The sequence below is a fragment of the Uloborus diversus genome, chromosome 5 (assembly GCF_026930045.1).
Source record: "Uloborus diversus isolate 005 chromosome 5, Udiv.v.3.1, whole genome shotgun sequence".
Lineage (NCBI taxonomy): Eukaryota > Metazoa > Arthropoda > Arachnida > Araneae > Uloboridae > Uloborus > Uloborus diversus.
The window spans coordinates 165,308,160-165,331,276 of record NC_072735.1 but is presented as its reverse complement, the minus strand read 5'-3'; the positions used below and the strand labels follow the sequence as shown (position 1 = coordinate 165,331,276).

Sequence of the window (23,117 nt, the reverse complement as noted above, 5' to 3'; positions counted from 1 at the left end):
CAACCATTATATTTATTTGGCAGTAGCAATTACTTATCACTTGCAGGAACATCACAAGAGTGCCGATTTTTTTTCCCCTCAAAATTAGCCGATTTAGTATAAGCTGATCCCTCTAATTTGACTTCAAAAAAGGCTCCAAAAATTATCGGTTTATACACAGAAAGAAATATGCGTTATTTTGTTTTTGCTCTTTCAATAAACAATTTGTGAAAAATCAGATCTTGTTTATCAGAATTTTGTGAAGGGTCCGTTTTATTTGATCGGGATTTTGTGAAAGGTCCATTTTGTTTGATCGGGATTTTGTGAAAGGTCCGTTTTGGTTGATCGGACTTTTGTGAAGGGTCCGTTAACGGACCCAAATATCCTCTGGCCAGACCCCTGTATATATATATATATATATATTTTACAAAAAAAGTGTCATTGCATTATTTGCTATAACTGCTGATCCCATCATGTCCCCACTCTGAAATTTTTAGGATGTATTTATTAAAACATATATTTTTTCAAAATTTTTAAAGGAAACTTTAAAAAAATTTAAATTTTAAAAAAATATTAAAAATTCAAGAGAACTATGCAAGTTGCATGTCAAATTAAAGCTCATGCAATTCTCTTTAAAATGAGCTGTTAACCAACTGTATTGACCCCATAGAACTAAAATTGTAGCATTTTTAAGCACAACAGATGAGTAAAAAAACATGAGTTTTTACACATTTAAAAAATTAATAACTCATTAAGTAACCAAAAAAGATAGATTTTTTTAAAAAGTAGATCTGAATTTAGAATGTCAAACAGTATAATCCCTGAAAGTTTCATGAAAATCTGAGATGGTCATTTTGAGTGATTGGTTGATTTGACATGGAATGACCCATCAGCACAATGGCCATGGCAAATGTATTCGCGCACGGCATGCACATTTACATTATCTAGCTATGGATGCATCACTTGAACATTTGGATAACAATTCATATTTTATAGGATAAATGACTAGTTATGGACACCCAACCAATAATAGGCAGGTGTGTGTTGTATTGTCAATATCAAGTTTTTAATAGTTGTTCTGGAAACATCATCAGTGTATTTTCAAAATAGCATCTTTCAAGACCATACCCAATCACATTTTTTCCAGAAATAAGTTTCATCCCATGTTTTTGTTGTTCTTTGCGTTGTATTTTTTTTTCGTTAATCCCTTGATTCATGGAATGACCCCCAAGGTTAAAAATAAAGTAAATGAATAAATAAATAAATAAATATTAATAATAATAAATTACAGTGATTTTCAATTAAATACATTTGGAAGTTTGGTGCATATAGTCCTTGTGTTAAAAAGAGGGAATTTAGTAAAATTATTTCTGATTTATTTATTTTTCCCCACTTAACATTAAAATTTTACACGAAATATTTTTCTTTAAACCTACTATTCCAATTAATTAGAAATGTAAAGAATTCATATCTCTCTTCAAAAGTACTATATTCTACATTTAATATTAGGTAAGTAACGTTTTAGAAAAAGCCCTCCTTTCATGAAACAAAGTCTTGAGTGGATGCAATATTTCTAGCTATTTGATCTTTCAAGTCACCCAGTAAAAAACAAACAAACAAACAAAAAAAAAAAGAAAACTTTGAAATCGTTTTATTACTGAAGATGAAATAGTTCTTGTTTCCTTGAATCATATTCAATAAATTTAACTTCAAAGTATTCACCAACTACTTACTGTTTTGCATAGATAATATATATTCGAATTTTATGCAAAAATAACAAAATTGGCAGACGAAAAATTACAATTTATTTATTATTATTATTTTGATGAGTTAAATTTACAAAATAAATTTCGATGAATAATTTTTAAACCATTCAAATGCCCCTTCTACCAATATTTAAATTAAATCTAAACAAAATAGATGATTTCGAAAGCGTAAACAAAATGTAAGATGCGTTGGCAATAACTAATCATCAAATTTCCAGCAATTCAAGGTACAAAAGAATACGAAAATTGTCAGAAAGTTAATAAACAATGGGAATTGAAAGAAGACATTTACTTTTAACAGATCTAGACTAAATCAAGCAATGTTAGTATGAAGAACTAGACATTTTTCGCTCTAACTGCTGTACATGTAGTGCAATGGACTAACCTTTATAAACCGTTCTACTGCATCCTTTGCTACATCTAAAAGAGTTGGTCTAGCTCCTAAATAAGTTCTTTGATTCATAGAAGCACTCGTGTCAATAAGGAATAAAATAATCGTCATTTTGCGTATAAAAATATCTTAAACAGGCTCGCAACAAATCAGACAACCAGCTAGCTATCTGTCATGATAGCGCACTAACGTTCATTGTGCGAATGCGAATTGCGAATACCCCAGACCCAGGCTCACAAACGAGGTTCTCGCAGCTCACGCCCGAATTCATTTGTGACGAAAGTTGCCAATTCAATTCATCGCAATGATGATTAAAAAAGAAAACAAAAACAAAACTCAGGGGGGGGGGCATAGTAGACTCTCTAATTGCATTGAAATAAATCTGTTTTCGAAGAATATTTCGTCTATTTGGATACAATGGGTTCGTTGAAGCAATATACATGTGCAAAAGAATATTTTTCCTAAAGTTCTGGAAATTACACTACTTTTACTAGAAATTTAAGCTACTAATTAACTTGGTCATCACTTCATATCGTATGTTTTGATTTTATTGTCGTCCCTTCCGTTTAAAGGAAATCTTTCAAAGCTGCACTGACGAAGATTCATCCAATCTGTGACCGCAACGTTGTGTTTACATCAGTCCATCGTTTTACTGGTGTCCGTTTGTTTTGCATGCCTTGAAATATGGCTGCAGTGATTACTGATGCTGGATCAGATGAGAAAGTAAGGTTTTTATTCCCCTTTATCGTTTGTGCATGTTTTTTAATGTTATTTTGTTCATTTTCGCCCATTTCGTTCCTTTTTTTGTTTCATATCCTTTTTTATCGCAGGCAGGCATGCTAAAACATTTGCTGTTTGATTACTTCTTCACAAGAGCATCATGCCAATTCGAGGTATTGTAAGAAAGAACTGACTTTCAAAAAAATAAATCTTGAATATTGTTTGTTGTTTATATTTGTTTGTGCGAGCTTGCTGTTATGCGTTTATTTTGAAGTTTAAATCGTTTATCCCTCGTATGTGGTTATTTTCTTATAGTGTTCAATGACAGTTTTAAAAAACATTTTGCTCCGGATAATCATTTTTATTTATCTTTCCCATTGTACTTCCCTTATATTTTGCTTGTAATTATGCTTATACAAAAATATATTCATGTAAATATTAATTACTATAATTTTGGGCTTTACACTTTTTAGCTTCATCTTTAATATATGTTTTATTTTTAAGTATTATTAACCGACTAAAATGTTTAAAATCATCTAAAAGCAATTATTATTTCAAAAATATATAAATATATAGTTAATGGTTGTTAGTTTAAAGTGACCTTTAGTGACCTTGTCATAGTCTTTAGAGTAGATCCTCCTTTTTTGACCTTGTGATAGTTTATTTATGTTTAAGTTTTTAAAAGTAAGAGGTGTAGTCAATTTACACCTTTTGACCTCTAGAAATGACAGGTCAATTTTGTAGCTTTTTATGTTACCAACCAGATTTGATCAGTTTGATTTTTGTTTATAGCATCAAATAGAACTTTAGAATAAAAGCTACATTAAACTTTAATGCAGTAAAAGGCTACGTATTCATTTTTATGAATTGCTTTCATTTTATAAACATCAAATCATTGTATATACAATGCTGATCTTATTTCTACACAAAAACATTTTCCGTTAACTTATTTAGCAGAATGAGAATAGTGACAAATATTTTAACCAGGCATATAGCAATAAATTTTGAGCCTCTAAAAAAATTTAAGGCATCTGCAAAATAACCAGAAAAATGTCAGTGTTTTAAATTAGTACCACAATCTATTTTGTTCTCAGTTCATGTGTATAAAACTTCATTGTTGTGGGGTTATCTGTCTCATTGTTGTGATGTAGGTATAACAGAAAATAAAGGATTCTTCTTGATTTCTAAATATATCACTTCAAACTTCTGTAAATATATGAACACTGTTGATTTTGAAATTGTGATCATTCATTTAATAGTGAAGAGGGAAATTAAAAAATTATATCTTTGTCTAATTTTTGGGATTTCTAATGTTTCTATGTATTTAATACCATAGGGCACACAGTATGTAAGACGAGCTGATCCTGAAAAATTGCAAGAGATATTTGAAAAGGTAATTTTTTTTCCCAGTATCATGTAAAGAAAAAAATCTAAAGTATTTATTAAAAATTGTCTCATTTTAAATATTTGTTTTTTATCAACAGTATGCTAGCATTGAAAAAAATGGAGAACGTTTTATGACCCCCGAAGATTTTGTACAAAAATATCTAGGTTTATTTAATGATGCTAACTACAATACGAAAACAGTTCATTTACTTGGCAGTATTTTGGATACTTCAAAAGATGGGTAAATATTATGTTTATTACGAATCAGTCCTGTTGTTATTGTGCATTATTTGTAATTAACCTTCCAAGCGGCGGCCATTTTTTTTCTAGAATTTCTGATTCGTGTCACCACCGAAATACCAGGTGGACCCATAAAGAGTCAGTCTTTTCTCAAACGAATTTTACCCCCCTCGTAATCCGCAGTGGGTGGGGAGTTCCTTCTGCTTCATTAGGGACGCGTGACACTGAGCGACAGCCTACCTGCTCATCAAAGCTAGTACAAAAGAGAATCTGTGGAATGTAGTTTCCTGCCTAGTTGAAACTTAAAACCTGTTAGTTCAACAAAAAAGGGGACATAATATGGATCTTATTTGAAAGCATAAGGATAGTTCGTTTTTCTTCTAAATTAGAAAGTATATCTCCTAAATAATGAGACAAGGGAACACATATTTTGACGCAACATTTTATTGAACCGATCGTTCATATATTTATGTATTGAGAACAAATTCAAACATGACTTTAATTTCTGTCCATTAGGTTTATTTATACGATATAAGTGACTTTTTTTTAACTTTAATATCTTTAACTAGACTTAAACTGGCTTAAATTAAAAACATTTGATGACTAACTTCTCTGAAATACCTCAAACAATTGACAAAAGAATAATATTCAATAAATATTTTTAATAAATCAAGGTTTTTTTTTTTTTTTGTTCCATTTAGAAAGTTTCCAATTTTTGACTGTTTTGAGTAACTCTTTGTCTAATAGTCTCTTTGAAAAGATCAGAAATGTTTTTTATACTGTCCTGTCTTGGATAATACTCTTATCTTAATACCGGCACTCTTTTAACTTTATTCCATACACTTCACTAGTATCTTCAAAATGATCAGAAAATTGGTCTAAAAAATTGTGTGAGGAACCACACTACATACTCACATAATATGTAATGTCTCGGCAGCTTTGTTATGAGCTAGCGCGATTAATTTTTAAGGCCTTCAAATGCCTTTTTACACCATACGTTTTTAAAAACTTAATTTTGACAACAAAAAATAAATAAAATGTAAAAAAGGGTACGTAACCTTATATATATATATATATAGTCTTAATATATAAGCTTAATTCAAACGCTGTGAAACTTCACGTTTTTTTTACGCTTCTAGAAGTTTTTAGAAAAATATTCATGTTAGTTTTCACTCGTAAAGAAGCTAAATTGCAGAAAACAAAAACCATCACATTATAAACAAAATGTTTTCATTCGGGCGATAAGTGAAATAATAATGCGATAAGTGATGTTAAAAATGAAAAGATAGTAATAAGAGCAGCAGACACGTGTTTCGGCTTTCTAAAGAGCCTATTCTTTAATCAAGTAAAAAGAGCCAGAGATCGAATAATGCGTATGAAAATTTTAGTGCTTTATAATCAAACATCGGTTCAATGACAGATAAAGGATAAGTGTTTGATTTTGTTTTCTAAGTATGGTTTCTTCCAAGCATGCCTTCTTTCTACACATAGAATGTCTTCATTCAATACTTTAGTTAGACCATTTCAAATTTAAATGAATGCTTCTGCTACAATGAAATGGATGCTTGGGGAAAGTTGTTCCCTATCAAATTATTGTAAGCAAATCAATAAGTGACAGAGCAGGTCCTTGCGATTCTTTTAAATGCACCAGAATACAGGAAAAAAATTGACAGGAAACGGGGCATTGTGATCAGTTCAATAGAAAATCTGCATGTGGTTCAGGCTTACAACTTGAGTGCTGATAAGTTACTATTGATGGATTAGGTTCTATGCATCTACTTTTGTCATGTGTTGTAGAAACATTCAACTGATAACAAACTATGCATTCGGGTAACTATAAGTAGGAGAGGAGGCAAGATTTAATTTCGTTCACCGATTATCAGCGTTGACTAAGTTTTTTTCTGCCTATTCTTCTGTGATATGTTTCGATATTTTTTCAAAAAAAAAAGAAAAAAAAGTCTTTTTCAAGATTAAGTGCTTCTTAATTGCACTTTATTAGTGGAATACACTGCTCATAATATTCCACTCTGCTGATTTGAGCAAACAACTCTGCTGCTATCGAAATTCGTGATTACGAAAAATGTCTCGTGAATTCAAGACACCAAAATTCAAATGAATGTTGGATGCTGTGTGGTTTTGAATATTTTATTATTAACGTCGCTCATTCTTTACTGCATATAAATAATTTATTTCTTGATGCTAATAATAATATGGTGCAACATTTTACGATTCAATAGTGTTCTTTTTCATGAATAAATGGAAATTCGAAAAACATAGATTGAAATGTTTATAAAAGTATAATTTCTCAAACGCAGAATTTTTCAAACGCCCTCACTTCAATCATTGATTAGGAAAATATTACTTTATCAGAAACCAGTTTTAGTTCATTTTTAGCTCTCTTTTTTTTGTCTTTAAAATTGATACTTGACATGTAAAGTAATATACGCCTCTTGTAAAAATTTCGATTTTTAAGTCAGTAACATTTTAAATTTTTTTCTAAACGTCATTTTTTTCACGTCTGACCCATGCTGTTGAAAAAAAAAAAAAATAAATAAACTGACTCGCATCAAAAAGAAATGATTAGTCTTTAGGTACCAATTAGGTCCGGAAATCATTATCTTTTGTATATTTAAGGCCTTTGTTTTTCCTCTGCTTAAATTTCCAGTTTTAGTTTTTCATTATTTTTAATATTGTTATTATTTCAGAACTGCTAGTTATAGAATTAGATTCTAATTATAGACTGAAAATGTAAGTTGTTTATCGCAAAATGATACATAGCCAAGCCCAGTTACCCCCAAAACTTCGGTTAAAGAAATAAACTGAGAGAATATTATATGTGACGGAAGAGTTGTACCTGACACCTAAGATTGTATAATTGTGTATGTATATATATTCCTCTCCCCTCCCCCACCCCCCTTTAATACACATTCAAGTTTTATGATGCCTATTTTCCTAATTGAATAACGTTTTATTTAAACACACTTGCGTATGTTTCAAATAAAATAACAAAATAACGTTAAAAATACTTAAAAGAGTCATTCATTGTAGTGATATTTTGATAGAAGCTACATTGGGTCCCATCAACGCCAGACAGCAACACGCCTCCCATTCAAATTGAAGGAGAGTCTACCACACCTCCTATTACACGGTAGAGTGACTTAAGGGGGAAGCGAAAAATGCCGCTACGAATATATTCGTAGCTTGCCGTTTTCAGTACGAAAAAGTTTCCGAACATATTCGTAGCCTGCCGCTTTTAATATAAAAATAATTCCGAATATATTCAGGCTCGCCGCCAGGAGGGTTAAAAGGAAGGAAAAAATATTTTTCCTGGTTTACTTTTAAAGCATTATACATTTGAAACAGCGATTGGTCCTATATTTACTTTTAATTTTTTATCTCATCAAAAAATTTAATGATCAGTTCGATTTTCTACAATAAGCTTCACTAAACACTTCACAACCCCACAGATTTTTTTAGAAGTGTTGAATTGATAAACTTTTTTTATATCAACATTTTAACGGAATCTCGTAAAGTGGCCCAAAATGCCCCACGAGTGGGGTACGTTGGTCCGCTTGGTGGGGCACGTTGGACTGCATAACTCAAACAACGTTTGTTGCAATTTTAGTAATGAATACAAAAAAACTTTGTAACTACCTTATTCTCTGTTGTGTGTAGAGTGAAAAAATTAAGTTTAAAGGTCAATATAACATATTAAATTGATTTTTTGATAAATCATCTTTATTTAAAAACTGCAATAAGCATTCACCATTAGCACACAATTATTTTTTTAAAATCAAAAGAAAAATCATAGAATATTGTTGATCTATTGAGATTTAAGAGAAAAAAAAGTTTTTAAATTTTGTGGGTTAGGTTGGTCTGGTACAACGTGCCTCACGAAGAGTGGACCAACATACCCCACTTTCTTGGTTCACTTTACACTTTTAAATAAAATAGACAACTATAGTTAAGATTTACATGTTAAAATTTAGTCCTATTCTATTCCCCCCCCCCCCCCCCTCAAAGCATGTGATAACATAATGCAAGCTTTGAAACCTTCTGTATGCCAAGTTAATTTTAAAGTTTGGAATGGATCAATCCAAATATGGACAAAATCTTCTTGATTCTGAACTACATGGGTTTATTGATTTTCCTAGACCCTAGAACTTAGATGTAACTTTCAGGATATGATGCAGATTTAAATAAAATGCTATTAGAAACACAAATAAATTTGGTTGTATTTGAAGCAAATATTAGCTCGTTTATGAACAAATAATATTAATATAAGTGAACAGAAAAAGTTAATTACGAAAGAAAGTAAATATTAAATAATATCATCAAAAATATTCAGACAATTTATAAGTAACCATCGAGTGCTGATCAACTTCATTTTTACTTTTACTCAAAAGAAGAAAAACATCGTATAAATCCTGACATAGGGCGATTTTTAGATTGATGATATTAATTGTAACTAGTCATTAAAAAAAATTAAGCAGAACTACTATAAAAACTGGATTTAGCAATTTTGATATCCATAACAATTTTTGCAGCATAAATAATTAGGATCTGTCGGGTAATTTGGGTATAAAAATGACCTACTTTAAACTTTCTAGTCCTGTAATAAATTTATGTACACACTTTTCTTTTCTTTTTTTTTTTTTTTTTGTTTCAACTTAGCATTATGACTTTCCAGAATAGTTTTCTGCAAACTACATGATACTAGACCTATTTGCATATAAATGGCAAACATAAGTTTCACATGGATGGGGGAATTTGGGTATTGCATTGCCATCTCCGAAAAGTTGAATTTATTTTTTATCAATTTCAAAAAGAGTGCTGGCAGCATTTTTTCAGCATATATTCATAGGTAAGGATGATGTTTATAACTGAATTTTTGTAAGTGTATCAAATGAATAGTTTTGCTCAAAAAAATATAACTTATACCCAAATTCCCCCGACTACCCAAATTACCCCAACAGACCCTAATCTAAAGGAAAATTGATACATGAATTTTAGTTAAACTTATTAGTTACATTATTAATTAACTCAATTGGTATGATGTGTAAATTATAATTAAATACTGTTTTAACATGAAGAAATCTTGTGCTTATAAAAAATGTCAATAATAACTGTATTTGAAAAAATCTCAGAATTCGAGTTTTCGTCAGGTTTTTGACACTTTTCGACGTTATCGCTGGTTTTTGATTTGTCACGTCACAAGCTCTGGCCATTAGTTGGTCGAAGTTTTGGTATTTGGTGCTTAGGCCAAATTGCGCTTTGTGCCATCTCTAGTTAAATTATATTAATCTGTATTTTTTCTTTTTTTAGACTTATATCATTTTTGGAGTTTCAAGCTTTTGAAGCCGTACTGTGTCGTCCTGATGCTTTGTATATTACAGCTTTTCAGCTTTTTGACACTAATGGTTCAGGATCAATTACATTTGGTAATTTTTAGAAAATATTTTCTTTCATTCTTTCTGATACTTTTTAAAAACTGCAAATGGCATGCCGTATATATCATAAGTTCTAAACATTCAGTAAAAAGCTGCTTCTTTTCCTAAATGATTTTCATTGAAACGGTTACATCCAATGGTTTATGTGTTAATTTCTTTGATTATCCAAAATTGTAGTTCTACAAGTATAGACAAGAATGATTTAGTTACATACATTTATCCAAAAATAATCGGATAAACTAAATTGGTAATATTTATGTTTTAAAGCTATTAAATAATGTTCTTGTATATATTTTCTTCCTGCTGAAATGAACTTTGAAGTTTTAAATCAATCAGATATATCTAAGGGGGGATTCAGGGGGCAGGTAAGGCTAAAGGGTCAGCTGACCCCCCCCCCCTCCCCCTGTGAGAAACGTTTTATCAGTTCTGCAGCCATTGTCAATTCAAATGAGATGGAAAAGTAAAATCCCAAAGAATTGCATCAAGAATAACAACATTTATCCACAATGTAAAAAGAATTTAAATCTTTTAGTTTTATTATGATAATTAGTAAGCTTCATTTTTTTTTAGATCCGAAAAAATAGTACATGGAATCAGTGTTCACCTTTTTTGCTTGATTCTGTGAAGTTGGTTTACTGGGCTATTGTTATTTTGTGGGGTTTTTTTTTTTTTTCATTTTCAAATGAGCATTCATTTCTAACAAGCTTATAATTATTGTAAGCTAATATTATTATTTTCAAAGCACTCTTCCACCTCAAACCACCCATGTTGTGTCAGTGTGTGTTGTTTGTTCTTCTTTCCAACTGTTTTATAGCTGTGATCTGTAATTTCATATATTTAAAACTTACTACATAAAACTCTATACTGGGAATTCTGAGCAGTAGCCGTTGGCTATTGGAGTCACAAAAATGGTAACCACTTATAATTTTTGGTAGCCATTTTTAAAAAGTATGCAGTGACAAAAAAAGGAGTTTGCTCCGAAATATGTTACCAAGGTGGAGTTGATGAGGCATTGAAGGTCTCAGGATTGGAAGCATTGTGTTGTAGTACGAAATACGATATAATTTTTAACAAATAAAAATACACATGGTCACCACTTAGTGACTAAGACTTTATTTTTTGTTACCTACTTTGAATGAAATGGTTGCCGATTGGTGACTGGCAACCGCTTAGTCTGGAGCTTTATTATGGTAATGTGACCAGTAGTTATCCTTTTTCACCTTTTGCCTAAAGTACGTTTGACATCTGATGCAAATTTGAGACAATATTAGGTTTTTTTTTGGGAATAGGTAGCAGAGGAACCATTGAATATTTTTTTTTTTTTTTCAGAAAAGAATCAGGTTACAAGAAAGTTCTATGCCCAAACGGATTAAGTTAAGCTAACAAATCGTCTGTTTTTGAGGTCATGTGGTTTGTTTCACATAGAGGTACAGAAGAAAAAAAAACTTTTATAACTTCTAAAATAAAACCTAAAAGTAAAGGGGGAAAAAAAGAAAAGAAAAGCAGGTTTTGAAATTACTTAAAACTGAGGAGCAACAAATTTACCAATGTTTTTATTTTTATTAACAATATTGCAACTGTACATCTAGCATTTAACATAATTAAAAATGATAGTCATAAAGAAATTGCATTTATAAACAAAGATTTGTGGTAACTAACTACCTTCCAAAATTGTGTGTCTAAAATTCATGCTGTATTTACCCAAAAAAAAAAGCTTGAATTACTTTTAAATAGAGGTAAATCCATTCATTTTGTTACTTGTTTGTTCCTAAAATGTTAGGAATCATTTTTCTTCTTTCATTTTGAAATAATTATACCATCAGAATTTTATTAACTGTATAAATTTCATGTTAACATTATCAATAGATTACTAGGAAGGAGTACGTTTTTCTTCAATTCAATATTAAATCTTATATAACAAATATGCGTTTCTTCAAGAATGGAAAAAAATAACTTAATATTATTTGAAAACAAGCTCTTTGACTGTGCTTTAAAATGTCAAAATTGCATTTAATTCAAATTAATTTTACTTTATTACACTGAATCTGTCCTTAGTAAATGAAATCAAAATCACCTGTGTGTGTGTATGTTTTTTTTTTTTAATTCTAAAAAATCTGGAAGCAGTTTTTTTATTATTTAGGTTTTCAATTTGGCTAACGTATGCAATCTTTTTTTAAGAAATCTTTTTTTCTCTCCTGCAGATGAATTTGAAGAAATCATTAAGCACACTACACTTCATCTCAAGTTACCATTCAATTTCAGCAGTGAATTCCTTCGACTACATTTTGGTGGTGATAAACTACGAGAAATCAACTATGGTGAATTTACCCAACTACTTCACGTGAGTCGGTTGTTTGTGTCTTTCTTTAGAATATTTTTTTCAATAAATCTTTTTAGCTTTGTATACAAAATGTGGTAGTTTATTTAATTTGGTGATTAAAAAAAATACATTTGTCTCTGTTGTGATAAATATTTATTCAAATACATTTTACATTGCTGTTTAAGTGGAAATAAATAATGAAACAAAAATTTGATCATTAAGTACAGAGAATCCCTATTCCATTATCTAAGCATATTTCCCAAAGCTTTTTTTTTTTTTTTTTTTGATAAAGGTAATAATAGTACCAGACATGCATTTTGAAATGTATAGGGGTGTGATATGCATAAAAATAATTTTCAAATTTGTGAATGAATCTACAATTACTTTTTCATGAAAGTGCTTTAAAGAGTCTGGGAGAGCCAAAGTGTCTTTTTCTCGGAGAATGAAATATAAACTAAATCCATTAGAGCTTGTTTTGGAAATCACTTCCAACTATATTCAATAATACATGAAATACACTGGCAGCTCAGTCATTCCAGCCGAGGACTGCAGTTTTGTGCTTATTAGCGCTCATCAGCTCAGCATGGGAAGTGACTAAACTGGAGGTGAAAAACCTCTTAAGGAAGCCAAGAGTGCCAAACAAACTGGTAGATAATATAGCATTAACAGTGACCAGATGTGTAACGAGTAAGTTACTGCCCTATAATAGGGCGATCACTTACTGAAAATACCATGCCTTGCCTTCAATCTTCGAGTTGAACCGAACCATTGCTTCGGTCACTCGCATGGTCAGTGCTAATTCTATATTGGCTACCAGTTTGTTTGGCACACTTGGCTTCCTTAAGAGGTTTTCCATGCCGGGCTGATGAATGCTAATAAGCACAAAACTGCAGTCCTCGGCTGGAAAGACCGAGTGCCAGTGTATTTCATGTATGTCTTAGCCCTGGCTATAGGGCGGTAACTTACTAAAAATATATTCAGTAACTTTTGTTTAGCTCAGTGTCTTTCCCGTTATCTATACAATAGAACCACAGTACAACAGTACTACCGTTTGCAGGTAAAGGGCAGTAAATGCAAATTTTTCATTTCTCCTTTTTTTCCATTTTTGTCATCTATTGTAGGTTATCTTTATTGTACAAGCTCGCTTGTTTAGTTTCCGCCGAAAAAAGCGCAAAGAAATACACCGCCAGCTCAGTTATTCAAACTGAGAACTGGAATAACTGAGCTGGCGGTGTATTTTAAGTATTTCTGTCTTAGCTCTGGCTTTAGGGCAGTAACTTACTACAAAATACCTTAACTTTGCCATCAATCTTTGAGTTGAACCACACCATTGTTGCGGTCGCTCATCTGGTTTGCTAATTCTGCATTAGCTACCAGTTTGTTTGGCTCTCTTGGCTCCCTTAAGAGATTTTTCGCCTCCAGCTCATGTGATTCCTATTCCGTGCTGATGAGTGCTAAAAAGCACGAAACTGCAGTCCTGGGAATGAATAACTGAGCTGGCGGTGTATTTTAAGTATTGTAGGATACTAGTCCTTTTCTCTTATGTTTGCCAGCTTGTATGTTGTACCACTCTCATGCCAGGTTAATTGTCATCCACTATCAGGCAACAGACTGGACCTGCTTCCATCTGAGAGTCGTACACAAGCCCAGTTGACTTCCCTCCAATTGTGATGCTGACGACACCATTACAAAACCGGCAAAACACTGACTTCGAGACAATGGGATGCACAAAACAAGCCAACATGAGTATAGTTCCACAACATGCAAACGTTTGGCAACAGTTTTTCGGGATAATTTCTTGTCAGTAGCAGCAAGAAACTGGTTTGCTACCCCGGAAGCTGTGCTGCCCCGGTTTCTTTTGTTGCTGGCACAATGTACTTATCTTCTGCTGACGTTGCAATGCATACACGACCTTCCCTGTAACGTTTGCAACGTATTCCATTTGTTCGAAATATATTCCAAAGCTTTAAAACAACACTGTGGCTGATTTTGAACTCCCTGGCAACATCTGATATTTTCTGCCCTTTTTCAATTTTGTATTCAAATTTTCAATATTACGGCTACCCATAAAATCATCGAAGTAATGTCAATAGATACCAAAAATTGCAAATTCCTCAATTGATTCTTTCCTGTCAAACTCTGCCTTTGAACAAAAATGGTCTTACGAGCCAAATACTTTTTATTGCTTAACAGAGCTATCACATGACGAACAACGTCCTGAAACCAAAATTTGTATATGCACAATACGTCTTACTGTATCCCAAACTTATGCTAATTTCCATTCTTCCTTGCCTTCCTTTTTGTGGTTGCAAATGCTGATACTGCAATCCGTCAATAGCAATTGTCTACCAGTGTATTTAACATGGTATTATACATTATCAAGATATACATTCTGGACTTAGACTTATTTTGTGGTAAAAAAGTTGAGGGTCGAAGGTTTAAAATTCCAAGAGTTAGTCTGTCATTTGCCCCCAAAGTGGGTAACTCTGCCAGTGCTTGCGTAGTTGGAGTCATACTGATTTCGGGGTAAATTACTCGGAGTCTAAGGCTCTAAAACTCTCGGAGTCTCATTTTCCCTGCGACTCTGCAGCCCTGATAATTAGTAAATAAAAATATATGATCATAATATTTAATTTGTTTTTCTAAAGATATTTCTTTTTGTTACATGCACTTACATCTCACTGCATCACGCCTTGGTCTTTTATTAAAATCACTATTTGAGTTATATTTTTTAATAAATATGTAAAGATCTGTGTTTTCCCCAGGACTTTCATGAAGAGCATGCTATTCAAGCATTCAAAACTTATGACAAGCAGAAAAAAGGGTTCATATCTGCCATGGACTTCAGTAATATTATGATGTCTGTAAAGAGCCATTTGTTGAGTGAAGATGTTAAACGTAACTTAGTTGCTGTAAGTATTAATATATCGCCGTAAAATGTTTCTTTGTAATGTGTTAATTATTTTTGGGAAGTATTCTAATTCTATTCACTTTAACTAGGCTGCTGGTGGAACTGCTGGACATCAAGTGTCATTTCCTTATTTCATGGCATTCAACACATTATTAAACAACATGGAGCTTGTAAAAAAAGTTTATTTAAATTTCACAAAAAACAATACTGCTTTAGAAGTGACAAAAGGTAAGTCACTTTCAATTGAAATTCACATTTTGGGATTTTTGGTGTGAGAGCTTTTCCAAAACTTAAGGTTATGACCCACTGGTGAGTTGCTAATGCATTTTTGGGGGATTTTATATTTGTTGTTTTTCCATTGTATTGTTTTAAAAAATACCGTAATTTCAAAAGTTTAAAGAAAAAAAAGGTTTCCAAATATCCGCAAGAGAATGTTTGTTTATAAAATATAAAATATTAAAAAAGTTTTTAATGAATTCTCTCCCTTTTAAGTTTCATATAAACCAGGGCTTCTGAATCGGAGTCAGGCTGATTTTGGGGTAAAGGAGTCCGAGTCGAAGGTTGTAAAGTTTCCCTTTTTCTTCCAACTTGGAAACCCTGGTTTGTACGACTTCTGGCTTTTTGAGTGAATTGGGAAAAGTGAAAAACGCAAAGAAAAAGAAGCTTTGCTACCTATGTTTTTCCCGAACAAAAATTTCCAATTTGTTGTAAATAAATTCAAAGTAGCAGTTTTTTTAAATGATAATAATTTTTTTTTTTTTTGATAAATTTTATAACTACAGTATAATCATCCCTGCTAATCCAATCTCATTAGCATCTCAACCTGTTTCAACTACACAACACACCCAAAAAAAAAAAAAAACAGGCTGTCCACAAATGATGCTGCAGTTTGACTCTGTGGCCCTGTTTATGCACACTCCGGCTTCACACCGGGTTGAAGCGGAAGGTGGATAAAAGGGGGATTGCAGCCGGATTGATGAGAAGACCCGTTTTTGTCAAATCGTGGATTCTCCTTTACATTCCCATCAGTCCATGTGCGAATATCCTTTTTTTTTTGTGTGTGTGTCTTTTTTATAGTTAAATTGAGCATTAAAAAACACATTGCAGAACTTTTCTGAAAATAATTTGGGGCATAATCAGTTAATTACTTATCACAACTACACTGTGTGTCAATATATATATATATATTATATTTCAATATGAATCCTATTATTTCATTCTTTTAATTACTTGAATTTCATAAATTTAATCAAAAATAGCTTGTGACAAATGCAACCGCTTTTACTAATTTCGACTGAGGATCAGCATTGTGAGAACTAGCATTAATCAGTCAATCGTGTAAAAATATGTCTGGATCTTCTAAATCCATTTCTAAATTAAAATTTTTGCCTTTTTGTGATTGTCAATATCATGGCCGTACTTAAGGGGTGAGTTTTTAGGGTTCTAACATCCTCCAAAATTTTCACAACTGTTCCGAAATATGCTTTTAATATACTTTTTTTCTGAAAAAATTGTTTCAAATTGATTTATTTTTTATTAATTTATTTTATTTTGGTTTTCAATTTCATTTAAAAATAGAATTTTTATTGACGAAACACATGTACAGAACTTTATTACCAGGAATTACTTTTAATTGTACTTCTTGTGGGAAAAATCCGCCAATAATCCTTCAATGTAGGTAGAGGGAATTCGCTCCTGCATTGAACGCGGCTTGAAGCCGGGTTGGATGCATAAAACAGCCTTATTTCGCGAAGCCGGGTTGACGCCGGGATGAATCTAGCTGCATAAACAGGGCCTAAAGGAATTTTTGTAGAAACTTTCATAGCTGCATACATTGAAAGATTTTCGGATGTTTTGTACGATCTTATGGATGATTTGTACAATTTTTAGGTGTTTGGTTTTAATTTTACAATACAGTGCGAACTGTTGAAATTTTCTTTTACTTCCAACACTTTTGAGAGCAATCCCTAAAGGCATGATGTAAACGACGTTGAAAAGCGCAAAAATTCTCTTCGGTTACTCTCTGTGCTACTCGTCTCCTAAAGACTTTCATTTGAAGCCAACATTTGGCACGATATCTTGGTGTCAAAGCAGTTCAGCCAGAACTATATGTTTTGCGGCCAAGCAGCAAATAAGTACCAATGTGATTAGTGGGGTTTTCCAGCAATGTTCAACTGTAGGGCGTGGGCTAAGCATAAATCTCTGGCGCGTTACACATCGCACATGAGGCATTCTGTCTGGCTGTTATCCAGGGGCAGATGGGGCCCGCAAGCAGTCGGGCATTTGGTCGGTGGACCACCTCTGTTTGGGCTGCAGTGAATTTTACAACTGAATAGCAAAAAAATAATAATAATAATAATAATTTTGTTGCATAACTGTCCAGGATCTTCTAAAGCCCTAACAGCTGCCTCTGGTTCATAGGGGACAATGAACACGTCAAGGTAGAGTCTTAGCCTTAAGAGGCTGCCAATTTTAATTTAGTGATAAACAAAAAAGAAAAACAAACTAAACGTTCTCAGTAGTAAAAAATTGAAGTAATTAAAAGTAACTCGTGGAGTTCCAGTGACAAAAGTATTTTTTTGTTTTAGAAGAAAATGCGACGTTGGAATATTAAACAATTAAACCTTCAAATATTAGTTAGGAATATCTACGACTCTTTATTATAATTTACCTAATTGAAGGTCGCTGAAATGTGTATTTTGAACATTTTTTTTAATGGAAAAAGTATTCAGTACGTAGTAAAAACCCATGGCAAGCTTCAGCTGAATACAATAAGAAATGAATAGATAAGTAATCATGACAGTTTCATCGAGGCCAGCGAAGAATGTTTTAAATAGAAAAAAAGTTTAAATGCAGTAAGGGAAATTTAAAGTATTGTAATGAATAGTTACACCAGTTTAGCAGTAAATTGCTGTCCCTAAAGATGGTCTAAGGCAGAACAACATGCAATATACCAGACAGCCTGGTTATCACATCCAGAGACTGCAGTTTGTTCTCGTTAGAACACATCAGCCTGGAATAGTCGATAAACGAGCTAACCTTCATTTACAAGCTTTGCCTTCTATTTATGAGTTGTATCGCACCATGCTGCAGATACTTGCTGGTGAGATAAATTTACTTTATCTTTCAGTTTGTTGCCGCTCTCTGCTTTAATGAAATGATGTCTGCTTCCTGCTCAGTTATTCACTATTCCAGACTGATGAGTTGTAACAGGAACGAAACTGCAGTCTCTGGACGTGATTATCGGGCGTGATTACCAGTTTGATTGCATGCAGTTGCACCAGTAGTTCTTAGTGTTTGAATGTACTAAACAAAAGTAAACCAAAACTTTATTCAGAGATTCTGGAGGAATGATATTTTAAAGTAGAACAAAGTTGGGAAACTAAGACGTACGGTGTCACTGAAAAGTACCACATCAGTACAAAATGTTAAATGATTATTTTAATGAATCCCAAACGCTTTAACTTCAAACAAGTACAAACATTAAGCTGGAAATTGAAAAGTTCACTATGAAAAAACCAAAGAACTATTTAACATTACCAAAGATCGCTTGAAAACTGCATTTTAAAAGCTAAATCTGAGCATTTTTCGTTGGAGTGTCCCTAACTCGCTCGCCAGCATCATTAAAGGTCGTCTTAAATAATATTTTATGGGCTTCAATTTTGAAAAAATTTCGGAGGGGATCTCCCGAAAACTCCTCCCCTTCACGTCATTGAAAGTCAACTAAAATAAAGTTTTTCAAGCTTCAGTTTTGAAAAATTGTCGGTCTTCTTGACTTTATCAAAGAAGACCTACAACCCAATTTTTAGACTTCAATTTCGAAAAATTTCCTGGGGAGCACCCCCAAACCTCTTCACTCTCTAGCATTACAGAAGGTCATCTAGAATGCATTTTTAAGACAACAAATTAAAAAACTTCCCGAGAAAGGGGAGGGGAATCGGATTTTTTGCTCTCATTAACATTGCCAAAAAAAAAAAAACTAAAAATACACTGTTAGATTTAAAATTATCAAGAATTTCCAAAGACAGCCATCCTATCCTTAACATAATTAGTGATCTAGCAATAGCACTTCTCAAGTTTCAATTTCGAAAAATGGTCGGGAAAGTGCCATTAACTTATGCAAAGACTCTGAATCTCTCCCTTCCATACCATCACCAAAAATCGTTTAAAGCTGCGTTTTTGGACCTACAACTTCACAAAACTTTTCCAGGAGAGCACCTGAACCTTATAGCTCCAAAAACTTCTCCGTACCCCATATTCTGCACGAATATTTGCACTTTTTACTGGTCTTAGTATTCTTTATGCTTTTTCTCCAAATTTGTTAACGCAAATTCTCCTACACTCGAGTCCTCAATTTTTAGTGACGACTCTCTCCTGAAACTAGAAGCTGTATCCGCTCTTCCTTTTACATTAATCTGAAAAAAGTAGAGGGGGAGGGGAACAGTAGCGTAATTAGGGGTTGGCAGGAGCGGCTCTCACTAGGGGCGCAGCAGCCAGAAGGCGGCATTTCAACTGATTAAAAAAAAAAATTTTTAAAGAGAGTTTTTTTTTTTTTTTTGATTATAAAATTGGAAAATGCTTAAAAAAATTGAAAAAAGAAAAAAAATCTTGCATGAAAAGGAGCTAGAGACACATACATACCATCTACTGAGAAGGAAGATTGGACCTCACTGAAAACAATTCTCAAAGAGAAAATAAGAAAAAAAATTACAATACTGCCTCCTATTTGTCGAATCAATTAACCAAAATGCTCCAAAAAAACTTTTTTGGAAGTCACAATGACCTCCAGTGACTTCCCATGTGGGTGACCCTGGAGGGGGCTTGCAATTCCTTTAGTTCACCAGGGGCGCTAGACCCCATAGTTAGGCTACCGGAGGGGAGTCTCCTCTTTTTGATGCAATTCTTAAAGGGGCCGGCTGGTCTCTAAATGCCAGAGCTGGTTCATTCTGTCCCATCCGCCACTGCTATTATCACGCACAGCAATCTGTTTGTTATGATAATTACACATGGTGTTCGAAAGTTTGCTATTCATTTAAGTTTAAATGTCTAAAGCTAAGAAATATGACCAGACGTTTCTGGAATGTTATTCAAAAGATGGAGAACATTTTAATCTGTAAGAACTTACAGAAAAACTATTGTTTTGAACAAGTATTTGATAGACAATTTTTGAAAGCTGCGAAGAGTCAGCAACTTTTCAAAGTTAAAGTTCAAAGAAAAAAAAGTTTATTTATTTACTTATTTTTAAATTTTTTCATTATCTTTTTTTCTTTTTTTTTTGCTTAAAAAACCACAGATCAAGAAAATGTAAGGATTTGAAAATATAATAATACTTTAAATTTTAATACTTTGCTTTACAATGGTCAAAAAAGCGTAGAACTATAGCCACCTCGTACATTGTAAGATTTTTACTTTCTTCTATATCTAATATATAGAAGAAAGTATTGGATTCGTGCAAATTTTCGAATTTCGAATTTTGACGGATTCGAACGTTTTGAGGTGTGCTGAGCCCATTTCGACTATTTTTGGAAAATGTCTGTCTGTCTGTGTGTGTGTGTGTATGTGTGTCACGTCTGTGTGTGACCAGTTTTTTGTGGCCGCTCTACAACAAAAACTACCGCATGAAATCGAACGAAATTTGGTACACATATGTGCCCCTATGTGAACTTGTGCCCATTGGTTTTTGGCGCGAATTCCTCCAAGGGGGGTGGAGCAATGGGACGTTTTTTGAGTTACGTGTGCTTGCTATTCCTCAGGAAGTAACTGGCGGAATCAAACAAAATTTGGTCCATATGTTGCCCCTAACAGGAGCAGGTGCTGATTCAATTTTGGTGTCAATAGCTCAAACGGGGGTTGAATTATAGAATGTTTTTTGTCGTCAATTGTGACTGCTGTATCTCAAGAATAACTAACGGAATCAAACAAAAAATTTTTGACAAGTAGCCCTTAGTGGGTATAAGAGCTGATTTTATTTTGGTGTCAACAGCTAAAAAGGGGGTAGCGCAATCGCTCGTTCTTTTTTTCCATTGTGAGTGCCCTATCTCAAGAAATAATGCTACGTTCTGGTTGAAATTTGGAATATATGTGAATCCATATGTAAACAGGCTTTGGTTCAATTTTGACTCCTATCGCTCCAAGAGGTGTTGATTTTTTTTTTTTTTTTTTTTTCAAATAAAAATAGTTTTATTAATGCAACAATAAGAAAGATAAATCGTAATGGATTGTCGTCTGCGTATTTCTCGTGATTTTAATTGTATGGAAATGATCGGAAGTATTATCTCAATGATTTAAAATTTTTAACTGTTGCCATCTTATGTTTGTTAATAAATAAAATATTTGTAATTAATTCAAGTAAGGCTTTTAAAGTAACTTTCAATTTTCGCTCTTTGTTTTGTTTTTACAATAATTCAGACATTGGGATGGTCGTCAAGTTTTTGCATGTGTAATTTTGTTTTTGTTAGGAATATTGCTTCCTCGTCAAGCATGGGGAGGGATCAGAAAAAGGAAAAATATAGAAGAAAGTTTCGTGATGGCCACAACATACTAGTTTAAACTGGCATGTTGGCAGCTCTGTAAGTTTGACAGAAGAGACGGAGGGGATGATAGGAAGTATAAGATCACATAATTGATTTCCACAACGTGCTTAAGAAAGTAGTGTGATGTGTGACAAGAGGAGGAGAGGGAGTAAAGGTGAAGTGTGACACTTTGTCTCAGGATGGGGGGAGGGGGGTGTTGAGAAAAGAGGTGTGACGTCAATAATGGATAGTCCCTAAATGTGTATTTAGTTATAAATACAGTAACCTCTCATTGTATGTCTCTTTTCTTCTGTCTCCTGGAACATTAAAGCGTAAAAAAACCTAAAGTTTGAAACCATTCTTGAAAACATATGGTTCAGAAAATTACTCTTTCTTCTTTATTTTGTGAATAAACAAAACGAGGATGCTTTTATTCTTTTGAATTTGCTGGGAAGCAGCAACAATTCTTGTTATCCAATTGTAGATACCCCAGAATATTTAAGTTTATGATATATTTCAGAAAGTACTTGACATTTTTCTTTTATATTGATACTAAGGCCTTTAAAAATGAATGAGAGACAGCAGGCAGGTGTCATACTGTTTCAATTAGAAGAGAGCATACGCCCATCTTTGACTGCTTTTTAGGCAGTCAAAGCCTGTGGAGTCGAACTGATTTTAGGGTAAAGGAGTCGGAGTTGTTTGAAACCACTCCGACTCCGGGTTTTTTTATTTCTATAATTTTCACTGACTCTCTTTGCATTTTTTAAAAAATTGACTACCAATTAATTTGATTACATGCTGCTAATAAGAAAATGCTTGTCATTGTGGCAGCCAGTTGGCTTGACTGTTTATCGAGCTTTCTGTAACAGCTACCTACGTCCTAGTTAACTTATTTTTTAACTTTATTTAAGTGATAGCAACTGTCAGCTAACAGTTTTGTTGCCTAACATTTCCGAAGTAATCACTTTCAAATAAAAATAGTAATGTATTTTTTACTTCAATCTCAATTATAAGATAGTAAAAGTAATGTATGAATCGCTTGAGCAAGTCGGGAAACTTCTGAGGGTGCTTGGTAAATTCAAATAAGTGTTGGCTTGGCCCGAAAGCGCAAATCCAAAAGATTGGATAAAATATAAATGTTTTTTTTTTTTTTTTTAATCTAAAGACTTGATCTACGAGAGCTTGGTTATCACTAAAAAGTTCAAAAGAAAATCAGTACATGATTTCTTGGTTACAACACTCAATAATTGTAGTTAATCCTAAAATGTTCTTATTAAGGTTAATTCTAAAGATGCCAATAAAACTAAAATTAAAAATTGAGCCAAGAAATGTAGCTATAGTAAAAGCTATTCGTACAAAGCTGTATACTGCCGCATTTTGAGTAAAATTTGCTCCCGACATACATGTACCCGACCTCTCCCCGCAATATAGTGCAATATTTT

General features: G+C 32.9%; 2 protein-coding genes across 2 annotated transcripts in view; one reads left to right on the top strand and one right to left on the bottom strand.

Moving 5' to 3' along the window:
• Positions 1 to 2,284, bottom strand: part of LOC129221922 (integrator complex subunit 6-like) — a 34,683-nt gene extending 32,399 nt beyond the window's left edge. The window contains exon 1 of the mRNA XM_054856303.1: positions 2,131 to 2,284. Coding sequence (XP_054712278.1) covers positions 2,131 to 2,247 — 117 coding nt within the window. The 5' untranslated portion in view covers positions 2,248 to 2,284. The remainder of the gene's footprint in view (positions 1 to 2,130) is intronic.
• A 481-nt stretch (positions 2,285 to 2,765) lies between these two features.
• The window catches only part of LOC129223448 (calcium-binding mitochondrial carrier protein Aralar1-like), a 76,781-nt gene continuing 56,429 nt past the window's right edge, over positions 2,766 to 23,117 (top strand). The window contains 8 exon segments of the mRNA XM_054858065.1: positions 2,766 to 2,859; positions 2,967 to 3,029; positions 4,193 to 4,249; positions 4,341 to 4,483; positions 9,808 to 9,923; positions 12,134 to 12,273; positions 15,018 to 15,164; positions 15,253 to 15,391. Coding sequence (XP_054714040.1) covers positions 2,821 to 2,859; positions 2,967 to 3,029; positions 4,193 to 4,249; positions 4,341 to 4,483; positions 9,808 to 9,923; positions 12,134 to 12,273; positions 15,018 to 15,164; positions 15,253 to 15,391 — 844 coding nt within the window. The 5' untranslated portion in view covers positions 2,766 to 2,820.